Source organism: Sebastes umbrosus, chromosome 9, assembly GCF_015220745.1.
Source record: "Sebastes umbrosus isolate fSebUmb1 chromosome 9, fSebUmb1.pri, whole genome shotgun sequence".
NCBI classification, from domain to species: domain Eukaryota; kingdom Metazoa; phylum Chordata; class Actinopteri; order Perciformes; family Sebastidae; genus Sebastes; species Sebastes umbrosus.
In genome coordinates, this window is record NC_051277.1 from 14069705 (window position 1) to 14087472 (window position 17768).

General features: G+C 40.1%; 1 protein-coding gene across 4 annotated transcripts in view; it reads right to left on the reverse strand.

Annotated features, from left to right (window-relative positions):
• glra1 (glycine receptor, alpha 1) overlaps positions 1-16308 on the reverse strand; it is a 124010-nt gene extending 107702 nt beyond the window's left edge. For all 4 annotated transcript variants that reach the window (XM_037780867.1, XM_037780866.1, XM_037780865.1 and 1 more), the window contains exon 1: positions 14908-16308. In XM_037780867.1, the coding sequence (XP_037636795.1) occupies positions 14908-14978 (71 nt within the window). In that variant the 5' untranslated portion in view covers positions 14979-16308. The remainder of the gene's footprint in view (positions 1-14907) is intronic.
• Positions 16309-17768: the final 1460 nt, after the last annotated feature.

The window sequence follows — 17768 nt, forward strand, 5'->3', positions numbered from 1 at the left end:
GCTTTTAAAAGCCCACCTGATTTAATATGATTGCAAACAGTTCACACTGTAAATGAGGCTGGGTCTGTTTCCAGGAATAAACTGAATATACTCTGCCTATAGGCTGCCTATAAAAGCAGCAATATCTGACACACCGGCAACAAACATCTCATGATAGCATGAAGCCTAAGATAAGAGTGAAAAATAAGTTCTGCACCATCTTTTGTTGTGTTATTTCATTTGATTTCTCACCTACAGAGACAGTCTCTCCAGCTGTGGCGACCCAGGAAATGTCTTATCCTATAATATCCGAGTCTGTGGCTTGAAGTCTAGATACAATCTGACAGCTTCAACACCGCAGCAGCTCCTCTCAACAAAGGTACAGTAGCTACTCGGCCAAGCAGGGAAAGCACAGGTGTGGCTAATAACACTAATGATGCCTCTGTGCCATTTAGGCTCCAGTAAACCACTCCGGTGCTCCACCATGCACACCAACAGGATCTTGGTCCTGCAACTACTAAATACAATGAAGCAACTTTCCCTGTGATTTGATGCACCTGTGTTTGACAAACTGAGTCTCAAAGGTCTACTGAAGAAGCAAATATATATATATAAAAATATGCTTTTAGAATGTATACTGTTGTAAACACCTGGAAATAGCACAAGGCAAAATAAGACTTTAGTTTGAAAGAGATGATTAAGACAGAAAGTGAAAGCGAAAAGATGCTTCTATGCCACACAAGCTATTTAATATATTTTTTTTAAATGCATACGTCTATGCATAGCGTTCACAGTATTCTGGCATTTCCGAGTCCATAAAACAGAGAAATGTGAAAACGCTGCTGAACCTGTTTTAGTCTGAAATTTATGGGATTGCATTTTAGTCTGGTTGGCAGAAACAGAGACTTTTGAAAACGATGATCAGTCACAACGTGTTCTTCCCTGATCTGTCACACCCCTGCTGCACGTAACCCATTTTTACAGAAAAAAACAAACGACACAAGCCTTAGTGGTTAATTCAACATGGATAATGAATTACAGGCATTGATGACCTTTGTTTTCTATGCTAGCAGCTGTTGTGCAGGTAAAGTCTGCATTTTATAATGCTACCATACTGTGCAGGAGGCAAATCCTGCATCCAGCGGCATTATCAATCTGCTTTCTGTTTACTCTGGCACATGCCCAATGTGAATGGTCATGTGATCTGCGTTTTCAGGCGTGTGAGTATGGACTGAGTATGGATTAGTTCTGAAACGGAGCTAAAATGTAGATCATTAAAACGTAGGCCTGTTAGTGTGGATGTAGCCAAAGTCCTTAGTAGGGGTTAACAAAAACCCAGAGGTTAACATGTAATAATGTTAGTAATAGCAATATGAGCATTACTTTATTATACTTTATTATATAAAACTCTATAATGACTTAAGGGGAAATTATCCTAATAAATTATTCCTGCAACAGAAGCACTTCTTAATTTTTGTGCTCGCTGTGTTGTGTTCCAGTCTCAAACATGCTTTTCATCTAGGGTGTTATTCACATTGCTTTCATTGCTATTCAATAACATGTAAACACACACACACACTTTAATAGACTGGAATGGGGCCACTGTGGATTGAAGTGTTTCACAATCGACCATCATAAACGGCACGCAACCGCCAACACATTGGAAAGCCGTCCAAGGCCTTTCCATCTGCTTTCGTTGATAATCTCCCCCCTGAGCGTCCTGTTCTCTGGGTTTCCATGATCAAAGTTTGGATTTGCTTTAATTATTTCGGATCAATGCTGGCCGTGGCTACTTTGGAGACCCGTGGCCAATGCTGAGGCAGCAAAGAAGAAGAAAAAAAAAACAGCTGAGTCGTCCTGTGCCAGTGTCTAATATGCACACAGCGAGGAGAGGGAAAAGCGAGAGTGAGGTGTGGGCTAATGCAAGCTCCAATCATTAGCCCTAAGTGTTCCTCATTATGTTCCTAAAGCCTCTGAAGACCTGGATCCCTAATTGATCTCATCCTGGCATTTAGTAACACTCAGGAAAGCAAAGGGCTGCTCGTTTCCCTGGCACTAACAGATAGGCTACCTGGCTCGCCCGGCAAACATTCGCTCATCACTACAAATGAAGGCCTGATACTCGGATGGCTGAGCTGCGTCACACACTCCACTGCTCCAGTATCAGCAGAAACCACCACAGAAAAGGTCACACTTTCACGTTCACGGGGCAAAAAGTCAAACTCCCTCGATCTGATTTTTTCAAAGCAATATTGGTCCGTTCAGGAGTGATTTTACTGAAGTATTTGCGGAGCAGATTATCAGGTAAACACTCACTCTGGGCTTTATATTTGTGGTGGCTGCAGAGGTTCGTGTTGGCCTGTATTTTCTGCTCCTGCTGGCTGTGTTGTGCCAATATTTTCAACGTGCTGCAAACTCAGTTGTTTGCTTTTCAAAATTTGCTTTCTCACCCAGAATGCATTGGTAAAATGTCCACATAGTCTCACATGAATCATAGTGTCCATGGTAACATTTTCTTTAAATTGATCATAAAAATCAACAAAGAAATTTAATTAAAATGTACCAAGAAATGAACCCACCCACGAGCTCCGGGGCTATTATTAACCCTTGTTCCTCCCACTGCTGTGTACAGCACAGCAGTAAATACTACCTGGCTGTGTGGTAAAACACATTCAATTGGGAATATAGAACATGTGAAGATGAAATGAAATAATCAAGATGTTGTTGTCTCTTCAAGACAGGGCCACAAGAACACGTATAAAGCAAACGTGATCTCATGGGAATGCGTATAACTAGCACACCAATTTTAAGGACATCTTGCATGACATGTCTATACCCCTTTTAAGCTTTTTGTTCGTCATTTAACCCCGTTTTCATTCCCAACTCGTCACACACACGGTCGAGGTTTAAACACGTGGTTAACATTGTGAATTCAGACAAAACTACTTGGTTATGGAAAAGATCATGGTTTGTGTTAAAATAAGGATGTCTGTTACATAACTTAAGTTATGTACATACATTTAGTCAATGTAAATAAGTCAACTTATTTGACTTTTAGTTTCACATCAGTCTCCTGGGTGAAAGTCCTGTGTTTGTTGGACCCATCCATCCACCCTGACCTCCTCCCTACACAGACTTTCCTGTTCTTTATAGTACGTCACCTGACTTTCAGAGCACTTGCTCTGAGCGTCTATTGCCACAGCGTGAAATGACATGCGAAAAATAATTAAATGCGTGGCAATAATATGCAAAATGACTTCATCAATTTGGTGAGAACAGTCTGAATAAAGCCGGACCCACCTTAAAGAAACAGTTTAATATTTTGGTAAATATGCTCATTCTCTTTTCTTCCGAGAGTAAAATGAGAAGATTAAATTAAATTCCCCCCTCAGGTCTGTACGTTGAATATGGAGCTGTAGTCAGGAAGCGTTTAGCCTAGCTTAGCATAAAGACTGGAAGCTGGTGGAAACAGCTAGCGTGGTCACTGCACCAGCTTGTTCGCCAATAAATAATTATAGCAAGTAAGATAGGCATATGTTTTAACTCAAGGCTAGCTGTTTCCCCCTGCTTCCAGGCTTTATGCTAAGCTAGGCTAATTGCCTCCTGAATCCAGCTCTGTACTTTATGCATAGACATTGATATTGATCTTCTCATGTAACTCTCAGAAAGAAAGTCAATAGCGAAAGCCTCTGGGACCCCCTGACGTTCAGGATAATCCAGTCTTGTTCCTAACTGTTGTACACTTTGAGCGTTCAGCCAAGGTTGAATTGGAGTTAGAAGGGAGGACGCGTGTCTCTGGCACAGAACACAGGGCTGTTGATGGACGCAGTATTTTTTTCTTGTTGCAGGGACTGAACCTGTGACATTTCTTATTGTTGAAACCTTTTCGGCATTTAGCTGAATCTCTGACTACAATGAAACTTTGATAAGGATGCATGAATTAAGTAAATAGTAACTGAATAGTAACCTTGTAATCAAAAAATCAACCTACACTTCATACAGCTGCTGGACGGGTCGTCCATGTGAACAAAGCACTAACAGGGTTGAGGGTTTGGGGTTTGATTCCCATTGGGACCCGCTGTGTTAAAAAATGCATGTAGTCCTGGTGCTGTAAGCCATTCTGGATACTCTCAACCAACTGTAATAAGTTTCATGGGATATTAAAGCTTCTAAAATTAAAAAGCTTTGAGGGCAAGTTGGAAATGAAATTTGAAGTCTATATTTAAATTCTCAAATTTGCACAGTTTCAGTCCCGCAGGGCTGCAGCTCGCTCCGAGATGATTCATCAGCATGTTCCATATTTAATCGTCCACATTTGTAATGAGAAAACATTTAATAATATCTGTAAACAACAAGTAAATACATAATGTGTCCGGATTCATTTCTTATATTCTCTTTATTCTGTTTATTACTGTCATTGTTGTGATTCTAAATTGTTTATTTGACCTTACTTAATATTTTAGTGCTTTTTTTATGATTTATATTAAGTTTATTTTTCAGAGTTTGATTATTTTTAAATTGGAATTTGTGTTGCATCTTAAATATTAATATATGTACTACACCACACAGCAGTAGCATGAGTAGGCAGGTGCAACTTCTAGTTCATTTAACCATTGTATTACTACTCCAACTTAATCTCATGGGAAAGGAAAAAACACATTTCTGCATGTCATAATAACACATTTTAGGCTTTTTGCGTGTCATTTCACGCCATGTCATCAACGTTATGTTTAGGCAACAAAACCACTTACTTAGGTTTAGGAAAAACATCATGATTGGGCTTAAATTAAGCACATAAACTAAGTAAAATATATACATAAACAACGTAACAGAAGTACGGAAAACACGTCACAAACATCAGTCAAGTAACTTCAAAATAACTCAACAACACTTTGGGACACGAACACCGGTCTCCTGGTTGAAAGTCCTGTGTTTCTTTTATAAATTTATACAGAACTAAAGCATGTAACTCATTATTAAAATGTATATTCTTTCATCCTAGGCTGTGAATTGAGTAATTAAACTCTAAGAATTAAAGTCATTTTTTCTGCTCAAATCTGTCATTTCTTGTATCAGTATAGGTTTTAAATGAATGACAAGTGAATTCAAGATATGACAAGTATCAAGGTTCAACAACAAAAAAAAAAACAGGACCTGATTCTCATAAACTCGCTGCCAAAAGCAAAGTCTACAGGAGAAGGAAATGTCCCCAAACAAGTTTCACTCAATAACAGTTTTTACATTTTAACAATGCTGAAGTCTGGCAGGATGACGTATGGTACTGAACAAACAGGAGGATCATTAAGCTGATTGTCTGTACGAAAACACTTTAAGTGAAATTAGAAAACGTCTCTTCCCTCTGTCTCTCCCTCTTTCTCTCTCTAAACTGCTTCAAAACAACAACAAAACAGAGTTACACATCTGTCTTGTGTTGCTGTCCGACTCCACTTTAATTACAGAAATGTACTGTAGCGCCAAACATTTCCAGGAATTCACTTTCTGCGTAACTGAGTTACAACGCTGAGGGCGCATTGATAATATACTCTGTTATTTATGGTGCAAATCTGTCTCTGTCTGCTAATCAATAATGTATTATCATACATCAAGTTTTGGAAATGAACCTGCCCAGAAGTTAATTATTGTAGAGATGGTAGCGAACTCCACCAGAGCAGTCGATGGTTTTTCATTAGAGGAGTTGGGAGATTGATCACAGAAAAAAATATATATATGTGTTATGATTTGTTATGATGGGAGATGTGAGTGATAAATATCGTCCGGGCACCTGCAGAACAAATGAAACAGCCCGAGGGCAGCTTCATAAATAACACAGTCGCTTTAATTTGGCTGAACCAGGAGTGTATGCTAACTGACACTGGATGATTTCTGAGAGGGGCAGCTGGCAGAGGAGTGTGCTGAGCTCTCCACCTTCCTGTAGAGTCCTTCAGCAGCACTATAAATCCCAGCCGGCTCCAGAGGCTCCGTTCTGGAGCTGACCCTGATCCCTGAACTCTGACCCCTGACTTTGATTTTTCCCTCTGGAGATCAGAAGAACATTACTAGTTTGAATAATCAAGAAAGTCTTCTAATGCTTTTTGTTCACCGCCCACAAATTAAAAACTCCCTTTATCATCCTGTTATCATCAACCTGGGATGCTCAATACATCTAATTGTCATTATCTAATGAAAGGAGTTACTGTTTTTGTTTGACCAACTTTCCCTCACTTTTCCTGCTGCTATACGTGCATTCATTATTTTGTAACTTTCCCAGAAAGCCATTTAACAACAACATATAGCAGCATTAAATGAAGCTTATGCGTAAATTCAGACAGGGAGACTAGGGGTTCAAGCTCATTCATTCTCATTCATTCTGGTTCTCTCTCTCTCTCATGGGCTATTAATATGTCAGCTGATTATGGGCGTCTCTCTTTTCAGCGACCAATCAGAGCTTGCCATATCTCCCTCAACCAATAACATGCTGCTGTCAAAAGTTTAAAAACCATTCTCCTCTATGCGTTTTCAGTGTCAGCATTCAGCACTAACGGACGCGACCCTCCACCACCCCATCACCTCCAGATTCATCACATCAGAGTAATCCTGCTCCACTTCATTCATCAGACCTGCATCAGTCTTCACCACCACCACCACCAGTGTCTAGACCCAGGGGGGAATATTTCTACATCCTACTACAGCTTCACTTCCCCTTTATTATTTCACATCGGGTCTAAATCGCCAAAGAATGTGCTATTCATAATTTGTGCACTTGTAATAAATCATCATTCAATTCATACGAGTCTCTCCTGATTGAAATGTAGCTACATATTATTATCATGCATGTCACTCAACATGTTGCATGTCTTATAGGCTGCATTGCATTCTGGTCTTTTAGGAGCTGCTGACTGTTGTAAAATATTCCATATTCGAGAAAAGAAACAGGCATGTTTCTAATGAAAAGACTAGTTGTAATTGCTGATTAGGGCTTGGGAATTTCAATTAAACCATATCATGATGATATAAACATAAATTAATTATAAATTCAGTTGTCCAAACGAATGACTCAAGCAAGATATAAGATATTAATAAGATCACAAAAAAGAAAAGAAGTCAAGACAGTCAAGTCTCAGGTCTTCAGTTTTGTGACTCGACTCACAATAACTGTGATATCATATAAAGCAGCAACAGTGCTCTGTGTTCCCCAGTGAAAAACACCAGAGAAACACCTTTTTTTCACATTCAGGTTTGACCTTGTGCTTCACAAAAACTAGCCAGAACAGAGGCTCTTTTCTTTTTCATTATGTTCGAGGTCGAACTTACAATCTGGTTGTAGCAAAACAGAGGCAAGCCTGAGACGTGACCATAAATACTGATGACAGCCAACACTGAGTCACAACACTTATCCAGCTAATGAATGCGCACAGTTGGAAATGTTACACCAGAGTGAAATATCACTCAAGGTAACATGACATTCCAGTAAGTCATTCTGTTTTTTGTCTGACTGTCTACGTGAAGGCTAACCTTTTATTTAATGAACAAACCGCCGGGACCTTCAGTCGTTTCTAAGTCACTCTGTTCTCTGTAAAAAGTAAATTGTGTTCCAGGTTCAATCCTGCCGGTTCAGGATAAGGACTTTTATTTAATATCAAGACTCAACAGCGTCTGACATCCAGGGCTTCTTTACTTGAAATAATTTAGAAAAGCGGACGAATGACCTTCTCTAAATCGCCAAATTTCAACATCAATTTATTTCACAAACTGGTAGAGTCGGATTTAATTTACCCTGTGATGTGAAGACGTGTGTGTGTTTCCAGTGTAGCGGTGTGTAGAGAGCCCCACATGCAGCTGCGTTTTCAAGGCCAGCTCAAGGTTACCTTCTAGCAGCCGACAGGTAAACGACTACCGACACAACTGAATATTCACCCTGCTGATAGAGATTACAGATTACATCGTCCCTATAGATCGTGCATACATTTTCCCCTTGAACAGATACTTGATGGTGTTGCACTTTAAGATCTGCGCCCATATTCCAAGCCCAGAGGTGAAATGTTTCGATTACGTGTTTATATGGACCGCTCGCTGTTTCCACTTGAGAGAATAAAGACTTTTATTGAATATAGAAATCCATAAAGGAAAAGGTCACTCTCTATACATACTGTATTGTTCGGATGAAGATGAATACTGAGGGGGCTGTTGTATGCTTGCATGCATAGTAACGATCTGTGCAAGCACCCAGAAATGAGAGGGGCAATCAATCTGCGTTATCACGGGGATGTGAAATGAACAAAGCACCTGATATAAAGAGGAAAGGAACGTTTGTTTTATTTCTGCGGCGAAGCTGAGCTCTCGGAAGCCTGGAGAAGATGCTTTATTTGTTGCGGTTGCACTGCGACAAACGAAGCTGCAAAAAACACACAGAGTCTCGACGTAAATCACCTCCGATGGCGGATTTTAAAATGAAGAAATAAAGTCTTCTCTTTTTCCACTCCTGCACAACCGTGAGATAATAAATTCAGTCCATAATTGGATCTAAATCAATGAATATAAATTTCCCCCAAGAGGAATTTGTGGCAAACCGTACATATGCTCCAGTTTTAGCAAAAAACCCACTATACATCATATAGATATGTACATGAACACACACATCTGGAAACATCCAGGCAAATACACAGGAGAGCTTTCCACAAAGCTTCCTGTAATAACTTAAGAAAAAATTCTGCTGTTCCTACAACAACCTCCAGCCCGGCAGAAAAGCAATACGGCAGAGATGTCACTGGCTGTTCAAGGGCCTGTCAATCATCTTGACTGACTGATTGGTATTCCCTGACGGTCATGGCTTGTGCGTTGGCATTCTCTAAACGCAACGCTGGCCGGTTTGATTAATCATTCCTGCCTGAGCGGTCGATAAAAGCAGACGATGTGCTCGAGGACTGAAGAGCACGTTGTGCACCTCCAATCTGTTCCTGTGCTTTGATTCTGGCTCAGATAAGGACGGTGAAATAGTATTATAGAATTATATACAGTAACAATGTCTAAGTCAACGATACTGGGGTTCTGAGCTCATCAGAAGCTGAACGTATCATCACTGATATTTCCTTGTTTAGTCAGCTTGTTAGCCATGTACCTACTTGCCTGTTTAGCTCACTGTCTGGTGTCCAAGATGACTTCCTAGTTCACTCATTCACTGTTCCTTAAAGATTTAGGGTACTGTGATTTATACTGTGATTTATACGTCTATCAAAGGCAAAGCATGCTTTGCAGGATTGTTAGCAAAAAGTAATGCACATACTATGGGCCAGTAGTCACCAACTTAAATGTCACTTTGCTTGAGAGCTGAAATCTACCAACAAATACAATGCATTTCCTGTTGCTTTGCATTAAAACAAGGGCTGTCAATTCATTAAAATATTAAATCGTGATTAATCGCAAATTAATCACACATTTTTTATCTGTTCAAAATGTACCTTAAAGGGAGATTTGACAAGTATTTAATACTCTTATTAACATTGGAGTGGACAAATATGCTGCTTTATGCTGTATGTATATACTGTATATATTATTGGAAATCAATTAACAACACAAAACAATGACAAATATTGAAACCCTCACAGGTACTACATTTAGTGTAAAAACTATGCTCAAATCATAACGTGGCAAACTCAAGCCCAACAGGCAACAACAGCTGTCAGTGTGTCAGTGTGCTGATTTGACTATGACTTGCAAGGGACCTCTTTGAAAATGGCCATGACAGTTTTTCCTCAACAAGATTTAGCGCAAGTTTGGAGCGTTATTTAACCTCCTTCATGACAGGCTCGGATAACATTTTCAGGTTGGTACCAATTGATTCCTTATGTTTTCTAGTTTTATTTGATACCAGTATCTTCACTCTAGCTTTAAAACTGAGCCCGCTAGAAATCGTAAGTTGCGTTAAAGAAATTAATGGTGTTAAAACTAATTTGCATTAACACGTTATTATTGCATTAACTTTGACAGCCCTAATTAAAACAATTCCTGTTATTCACCTCAAAGCTTTTAATGCGAAACAGCAGGAAGTGATTTGAATTAGTAGTCATTTTTAACACATAAGATGCAGTGTGAGTACGGCTCGAGGACAGCCTCTGACTCAAGAAAATTAACAAATTAAGTTTCAGCTGAACCTTTGCTATGGACGCTACGTATTTTGTACTATTGTGAGGATTTTTGAGGTCACTATAGTGGATGCACTACGTGGATATTCATTGTTCGGCTAACTGAGCTGCTGGTTTGCTAACAGTTCAGGTTAACTGAACTGAATTTTCTCAAGCTCCAACTCAGAGTATTGACGATAAATATATCACTTCAGACTATTTACTTTACTTAAATCATTAGTCATTCATCTCATATAACAATTTCCCCCAATAATCTAATGAAAAAAACCTGCTGAACTGAGGAAATTTCACCTTTTCCAAAACAAATTAACTTGCTATAGGAAAACTTTAAATAATCAATTGTCTTGTTGGTGCACAGATATGTCTTATTCTGTCTCAGTTGAAATATTGAAAGCTCATTTCTAAAAACAGGAAACCATTTCATCACGTTGGCTGAAAATGTCTCTTGTGTTATGAGATTCAAAGACTGAATTTGACACTAACTCTAACACACTATCCTTTACAGGTGTATTTGAGTGATTTGATCTCATATTTGGCCTACTGATTTGGAGTAGCTGCTGCTCTCATCCCCTGTGATTAGTCTGGTAATGTGACAGCAGAATAAAATAGTTTCTTAGATCATCTAAAGCGAGACCGACATAGTAAAGTATTAAGAGTAGGTTTAAGACTTTGACGCTTATAGGGTGAGATAACCTCTGTAATGATTTGACGCTAAATTGAATTGAAATTGAATCAAAGAAAGAGGTCAAGGGTCAGTTTCACTTGTTTCTCTGGTGTTTTTCAAACTAGTGACAGTGTTTTAAAATATGGTTCTTCATAAAGTCATATACCACTTGATAGTTAAGGACTTGAGATATGCTGGAAACAAGGGAAACTAACTATCTCACCTTCTTTGTACTTTCTCTCATCCATCTTGACAGAATTCACAGATTTGAACCAGAATACCAGATTAAAGGTTTTGTCGAGGGTGAACATTATCCTGCAGGTCCAATCTCAATCTAAATTCTCCGCTCTGCTCTCCTGTCTCTTTGATGAATAATAGGAGCGGGGACAGTGGGAGAAGGGAGAGATATGTGCTAGCATTAAATGTGTATTCATCAGGTCTGGCCCCGGCCATTGACAGGCTAATCAATGTTTAGTAATAAGGCTGAATGTGGAATGAGGTGTGGGGGGTCTGGGTCGGGACGGTGGGGAAAGAGATATCAATTAAGCAGGGAGCTGCGGAGTCCAGGCCCGAGGAGCTGAGATGGCAATATCCCGACTCTGGTTCATTAACTAAACAGTGTGTGCTGAATGCAAAAACTCCAGCAGCCGCCCCCTCCAACACCACCAACCATCCCATCTGTAAACGGCTGCCTTATTCAATGGAAATGAGGGAGTCGCTGCAGCAGGTAGAAAAACGCCTTTCATAGTCCACATAATGAAATACCTCCGAGGCCGTGCAGGGAAATAATATCCACACACGTGATGCAATAAAGCGAAACGTGCCGGGGCCCCTGCAGGTTGGAAATGCAAAACAGGACCAAAACACATTACCAAATTATATTGTGAGAGATTTGCATACAATATGCATTCAGTGCAAATTGGGAGAAACAGTGGGTAAAAGTAAATAGGCTCATTCCCAGTTGGCTGTTTGTTCCCAATATGGAAAACAGAAAATAATAATTTTGTTTGTCAAACATCTGGAGGATTTGTAGCAGTGCAGCTTTGCCAACGACGGTTGCAAGTTAAATCTTACACATCAGAAATGATGGATTTGTGTTAGTTTCCTCATATTAACAGTGGTGAACAGAAAGTACAAGTTTATGGTACTTTTCCTTAAGAATTTAAATATCGTACTTGTTGTACTGATTCTGACGGTTTGTGGTTACTTTGCAGTTGTTTTACATACAAAACATATGATAATGTATAATACTGGTTATTTTATTGGACTCCCAGCACCTTTTTACTTTCATCATTGTTCCTAGAGGTATACAAGTAATGTATATTTTTAAACAAATTGTAATTTCTTTTATTTTATGGTTTTATTTTCTGTATTTAATCATTTCAGTATTATCTGTATACCAATTTGAACCTGGTTACATTAAAGCTTAACTCTATGAAAATGCATCATCAATCATACATTTACTACTCTTGTATTTTCATACAGTTTACCAACTTGCAAGGGACAGATTTAAAAAAAAAAAAAAAAAGGTCAAAATTGATGCATCAGGGCCTGAGAAAATGTGACTTTCACTCCCTATGTGTCACGCACCAAAAACTCTGGATCCTACAATTCCCATCATGCACTACAATCTTTCATCCTGCCTGCCTGTTCAACACTTACGTCTTTCTAACTCTACAACCCCCATTTTTAGCATTAAAATGCTTCTGACGTGTTGATGCGTCAGAAATAATGATCCAATAACAAAATATATATTCCAATATAATAACACACTGAAAGGGCAATTCTGCACGCGTACTAGTACTTTTAATAATTAATCTTCTACTTAAATAAAGGAACTGAATACTTCTTCCATCCCTCTGTATCAATCATCATGTAAAAATAGAAGTTAGAATGAAATGTTGAGTCTTTATAAAATGAATAATTCACGTGCTTCCTGAACCCAGAGAGCTCAACAAACCCCAAACCTGCTGCTATAATTCATGATCCCAGGAGAGCGATTTAACGCCTGTGAAGGGCAGTGACATCTGACGCTTTTCCACTCTTTATTAAATGCATTCACCTTGTTGATGATGCATTTGGCGTCCTATAGTGGCCCGGAGCCAAATACCTCCCGAATCCAACTTCCCCTCTACAGATCTATCCACCACAGTCCTCTGATGATGCAAGACATGTCTGCAAAACAACCTTAAAGGGGACATATCATGCTCATTTCCAGGTTCATACTTGTATTTGGGGTTTCTAGAGCATGTTTACATGCTTTAATGTTAAAAAAAAAACATAATTTTTTTGTCATCCTGTCTGTCTGAATATACCCATATTCACTCTCTGACTGAAACGCTCCGTTTTAGCGCCTGTCTCTTTAAGAAGCCCATTCGGCTTTGATTGGCTTGTTAGAAAAAATATGGTGCTCCTTTGCAAAGGTAGCTCTCAAGCTGTGGGCGATATATTCTGATGAGCCTGCATGTGACATAGGAAGGGGAACCAGATCTGAATAGCTTGTTGAATCACAAGACAATCTAGGCAGCCCACACAAACTGACTGGGTTGTCTTATTTCATAGTTTGTTGGTTGGTGGGCACTCCAGATACTAAACTGTACGAAGACAAGCACTGAAGAAGTGAGTTTTTCAATATATGCCCCCCTTAAAAAATCACATGGTATCCTTTCTTTTTGTGGTTTGATTGGCTCAAGTGTCACTTTGTCATTCTGTCTTTATTCCAACATGTTTTAAAACTGTCCACGAGGCTTAAAAATGTACCCATCAGCCTCTTTTGGTTGAGCTTGAACACTGAGATCAATGACAACGCTGACAAGCACCAAAATCAACAACCGTTTGACTCTCGATCAACACAAAACCAGCAACTGCCAAATCAGGTCTACGAAACCACCAACTGACGAGACAGCAGCCATGTTTCCCTCATTTGACACAAACAAAATGATGTCTGCAGATTCACCTTTTCGGGCAACATCCCCCTTGAGTGTCCAATAGCAGGGCGGCACGCTGCCCCGCCTACTGCTGCATCACTAACATGAGGTTTTGGTTGCTAGGGGGTTCTGAGTACAGCATGTAAGAGGACCTTGATGAATAGGCAACTTTGGAGGCAGCAGGGATGAGTAAATGTTGCTTCCAGCACAAAGGGGAAGTGGAGATGACCTCAAAATCAACATGGGTACACCAGGGGGGGAAAAAAAAAAGAAAGTATGCAAAAAAATATAGCTGGCTGCTGCTTCTGGCAAAAGTACTATCTTGAATTATGATGCATATCCGGCAACAAAACAACAACACATGTTTGAATTATGAAAGGAAAAAGAAATGCATGTTTAACTGATCTGTTATTGTGTGAATTTAGCTTGACGTACAACCAAGTGCAGCAGCAGCAGAATGAATTGCTGTTAACTGATTAATGGATTGCTTGTAATGAAAAAAAAAAAATAACAACCCAGACCTCATAATAAACTGATTGTCTTATTGAACCGGTGGGAAAAATGAGATGAGGTTTTTCAGGACAGAATGAGACTGTAAATCAGAGAATAATGAAATGATTGAAAGTATTCCCATTTTCACTGTTTTTGGATGAAAAAAAACATTAAAGTGGACAGAAAACACATCTACACACTGACTGACATGACCTCCATCATCATCAGTGTGTGTGTGTGTGTGCATTTTCTTATTTGCTATCAACAGCTTAGGAGTCATAAATAAGAGCATCATATAAATAAATGCCAACACATGTGACAACCTGAGAGTCTGTACTTTTCTCCACCACATGCCTGTTGCCACTCTGTTTGAGAAGCTCATCATAAACACTAGTAGTCGCTGTTTTGCTCCCCACACACAATCCTGCCTGGATTCAGTGCGACTTAATTCAATTCCTGACGTGCACACATGAGCAATAACGCGCACACACACAACCCAAAAGGCAACTTTCACAAGATTCCACGTGGATTCCCCTGTTTCTGCAAGACTTGCTCTGCAGAGAGCTCTAATTCCCATCATGCACGTCCCAAATGACAGCAAAAGCAATAAAAATGCAAATTTCCCAGTGTTATCAAAAAGCTTCATACAAATTACATACACATCATTATATTCACAAGTGAAGTCCATTTCATGCTTCTTGCTTACCTGAAAAACACTACCGTTTCCCACAAATAGATCCCCAGCGCGTTTAGTCGGCACATTTTGGCCAGTCTCATTTTGTTTGGAGGGGGGTGGGTGGTGGTGTTAGGTGGGGTGGGGGGGGGGGTAAAGGTGGTTGGGAGGTGGGAGGGGGGGTCACACTCTTGAGAGGATGAATTCCCCTCCAGAAAAAAAAAAAAAAATCCTTTAGTGGTGGAAAAGGAGGAGGAAGAGGAGGAGAGGGGAGGGGGGTTTATGGTGATGGTTTATGACCTCCAAGGTGAGCCCAAAAATGGTCCGCTTTTTTTGCACGCGTGTGTGTTTCCGATCCCGGAGTCTCCGGTACCGAGCTACCGAGGTACCGGGATGCTCATGACCTCACCGGCCATGAAATCATGCTTGACGGCGGAAAAATCCACAAAATCCAGCCCGAAAATGTGTTCAGGACCACGGACAGAGGCAGGCAGCGACACCGGCGGGTCTGCTGGGAGGTTTTTGGCTCAAGGGGGAACAGAAGAGGAAGAGGAGGATGAGGAGGAGGAACAGGGGGGTGGTTGGGGGTTATCCTCTCACAGGCTGCTGCTAATTGACACCCAATTACACCCAATTACTCTTAAGTCCAGTCTGTGCGATCCACAGCGCGTAAAGAGGAAATAAGACATATTCCATCAGTGGTGGAGAGAAAAAAAGAAGAATGCACAGGGCTGCAGTGTCTCACTGTCTCCAGAGGGTCTGTGGCAAACTGTGCATGTGTCATATATATATATATTCCCAAATTCCACCAGAGGAGTGCTTGTTCTGTTCTCTCAGATTTGCAGCTTTTCTCTCACATGCATCCCAGAAGAGGCAGCCGGTGCGTCGCTCTGGAGGATCCGTGCGTAACGCTGCTGCTGCTGCTGCTGCTGCTGCAGCTCAGAGAGGAGAGGAGAGGTCTGCAGGTAGAACAAGTCTGCCTCCTTTTCCTCTTCTCCCTCTCCTTCTTCTTCTTTACCTCCTCCTCCTGCTGCTGCTGCTGCTGCTTCGCTCTCTTCTTTTCCTCGTAAGTGTCTCCCAAGGGCGAGTAGTTGTAGTAGTAGTAGTAGTAGTAGTACTTCTTGGCGCTGAGGCAGCACGGCTCAGCTACTCCCATTGTCTGGTGGTGGTCAAGTTGGAGACGCACCGGTGGCGGCCGCTGCTGCTGCGCTCCGCATCCGCTCCCATCCGGGCAACCGCGTCCGTTTAGAAAAGAAAGAAAAAGAAGAATCCACTCAGGAGAAGAGTGAGAGTGTTATAAAAACGTAGAGACCCGCTGATGTGGAGCCTCTTCCATGGCAGTGACACTGGCCCCTGCCTGTCGTACGCACACACAGACGCGGAGGTATACAGTATATAGAGAGAGCAGCCAGCCTCGGTGCGCTCCGACACTGTGTTTTCTTGCTGCAGTCATTTAGCAAACTCCAAAAAACGCACCTCACAGTGGAGAGACACGCCCACGTGACGCTGTGATTGGACAGCGCGCTCCTGGAGCACGTCACTGATTGGTCAGCAGAGGTGTCACTAGTTGGGACACAAAGCTCTGCCCACTTATACGCATAAATCCCCCTGAGGAGAAATCATTGTAATATAAGAAGTTACTGTTTATTTGTTTATTTTTTGTTTATTTGTTTTCCACAATTTAAGACTATACAAATAAAAAGAATAATATACAGTGCAGGAAGAGGCAAAAAACCCACTGGGCTTATCTGAAGCCTCCACCTAGAGACAAGATTAAAAAAATAATATGACTACATAATAGTGATAACAAACAATTAGGACAAGATATATATATATAATAACAACAATAACAATACAGTAAATATATCAAAAAAGATAAGTGTGTGTGTGTGTGTTCGTGTGTGTGTGTGTATGTTGCGTGGAAGTGTTTGGTTAGTGTTTGTAGGGAGGATTGTAATAATAAGTTATTGTTGAATTTTAGACTGTCCTTACAGACATATCATGTTCTTAGAGAGAGAGCTATAATAACATGTGTCTGTGGCGTGCCTCTGTAATGCTGACGGAAAAGGAGGGTTTCTTTTTTTCAAACACAGAGGCAATTCAAAGTGTTTACCTATGGAAAAAAAAGAAAACACAATAAAGAGGGAGATAAAATCAGTGAAAGTAGAACAAAATAAAACAATAAACTGATAAAATACTGCATACTGAAAAATAAATAATATGAATTGAAGTTGGAGCACACTTTTGGTGCAGTGATAAACTGCCAAATTTAACTAAAGTTGTACGAACAAAAGCTTTTCGTTTAATTTTATTTTAAATTTTTTGGTGTTTTTGTGCTTTGTTTATGTCTTGTCTTTATGTATTTTAGTATCTATCTAGTTAATTGTCACAGTAAATTCATTTTAAATGTTGTGGTATGTGGCATGGGTTCATATTTGTCCCTATACAAATCAACGTTGCATAAATATAATCATATTTGAATTGGAAGTTTTATAGTGCGATATAAACTTATGCAATTTCTTAATGTTTTACTGTTGGAAGCTTAGCACTCAGGCCAGGCTAAGGGTGATACATTTGTCATCGATATAGACTACATGGTTTCCAGGATGAATCCTAATCTGGCAATTTTGTCAAGTGAAATTTCCCCCTGGGACTGATTGCCAAACTTTCATAAAAATTACAATGAATATTCTTGATCTTGAGAGGATGCATCTTAATGATTTCCTGAGCTCTACCACCACCATTTAGCAAAAAAAAATATTTGAACACTAGAAATAGCAAAATCCAACGGTGTAACCAGTTCTCTCTAGACATCCATGGTCATAGCTGGTGTGATCCCATCGCAAGATGGTCTCTAGTTTTTCTGTCTTTCTGTGGACAGATTTTTTCACCAC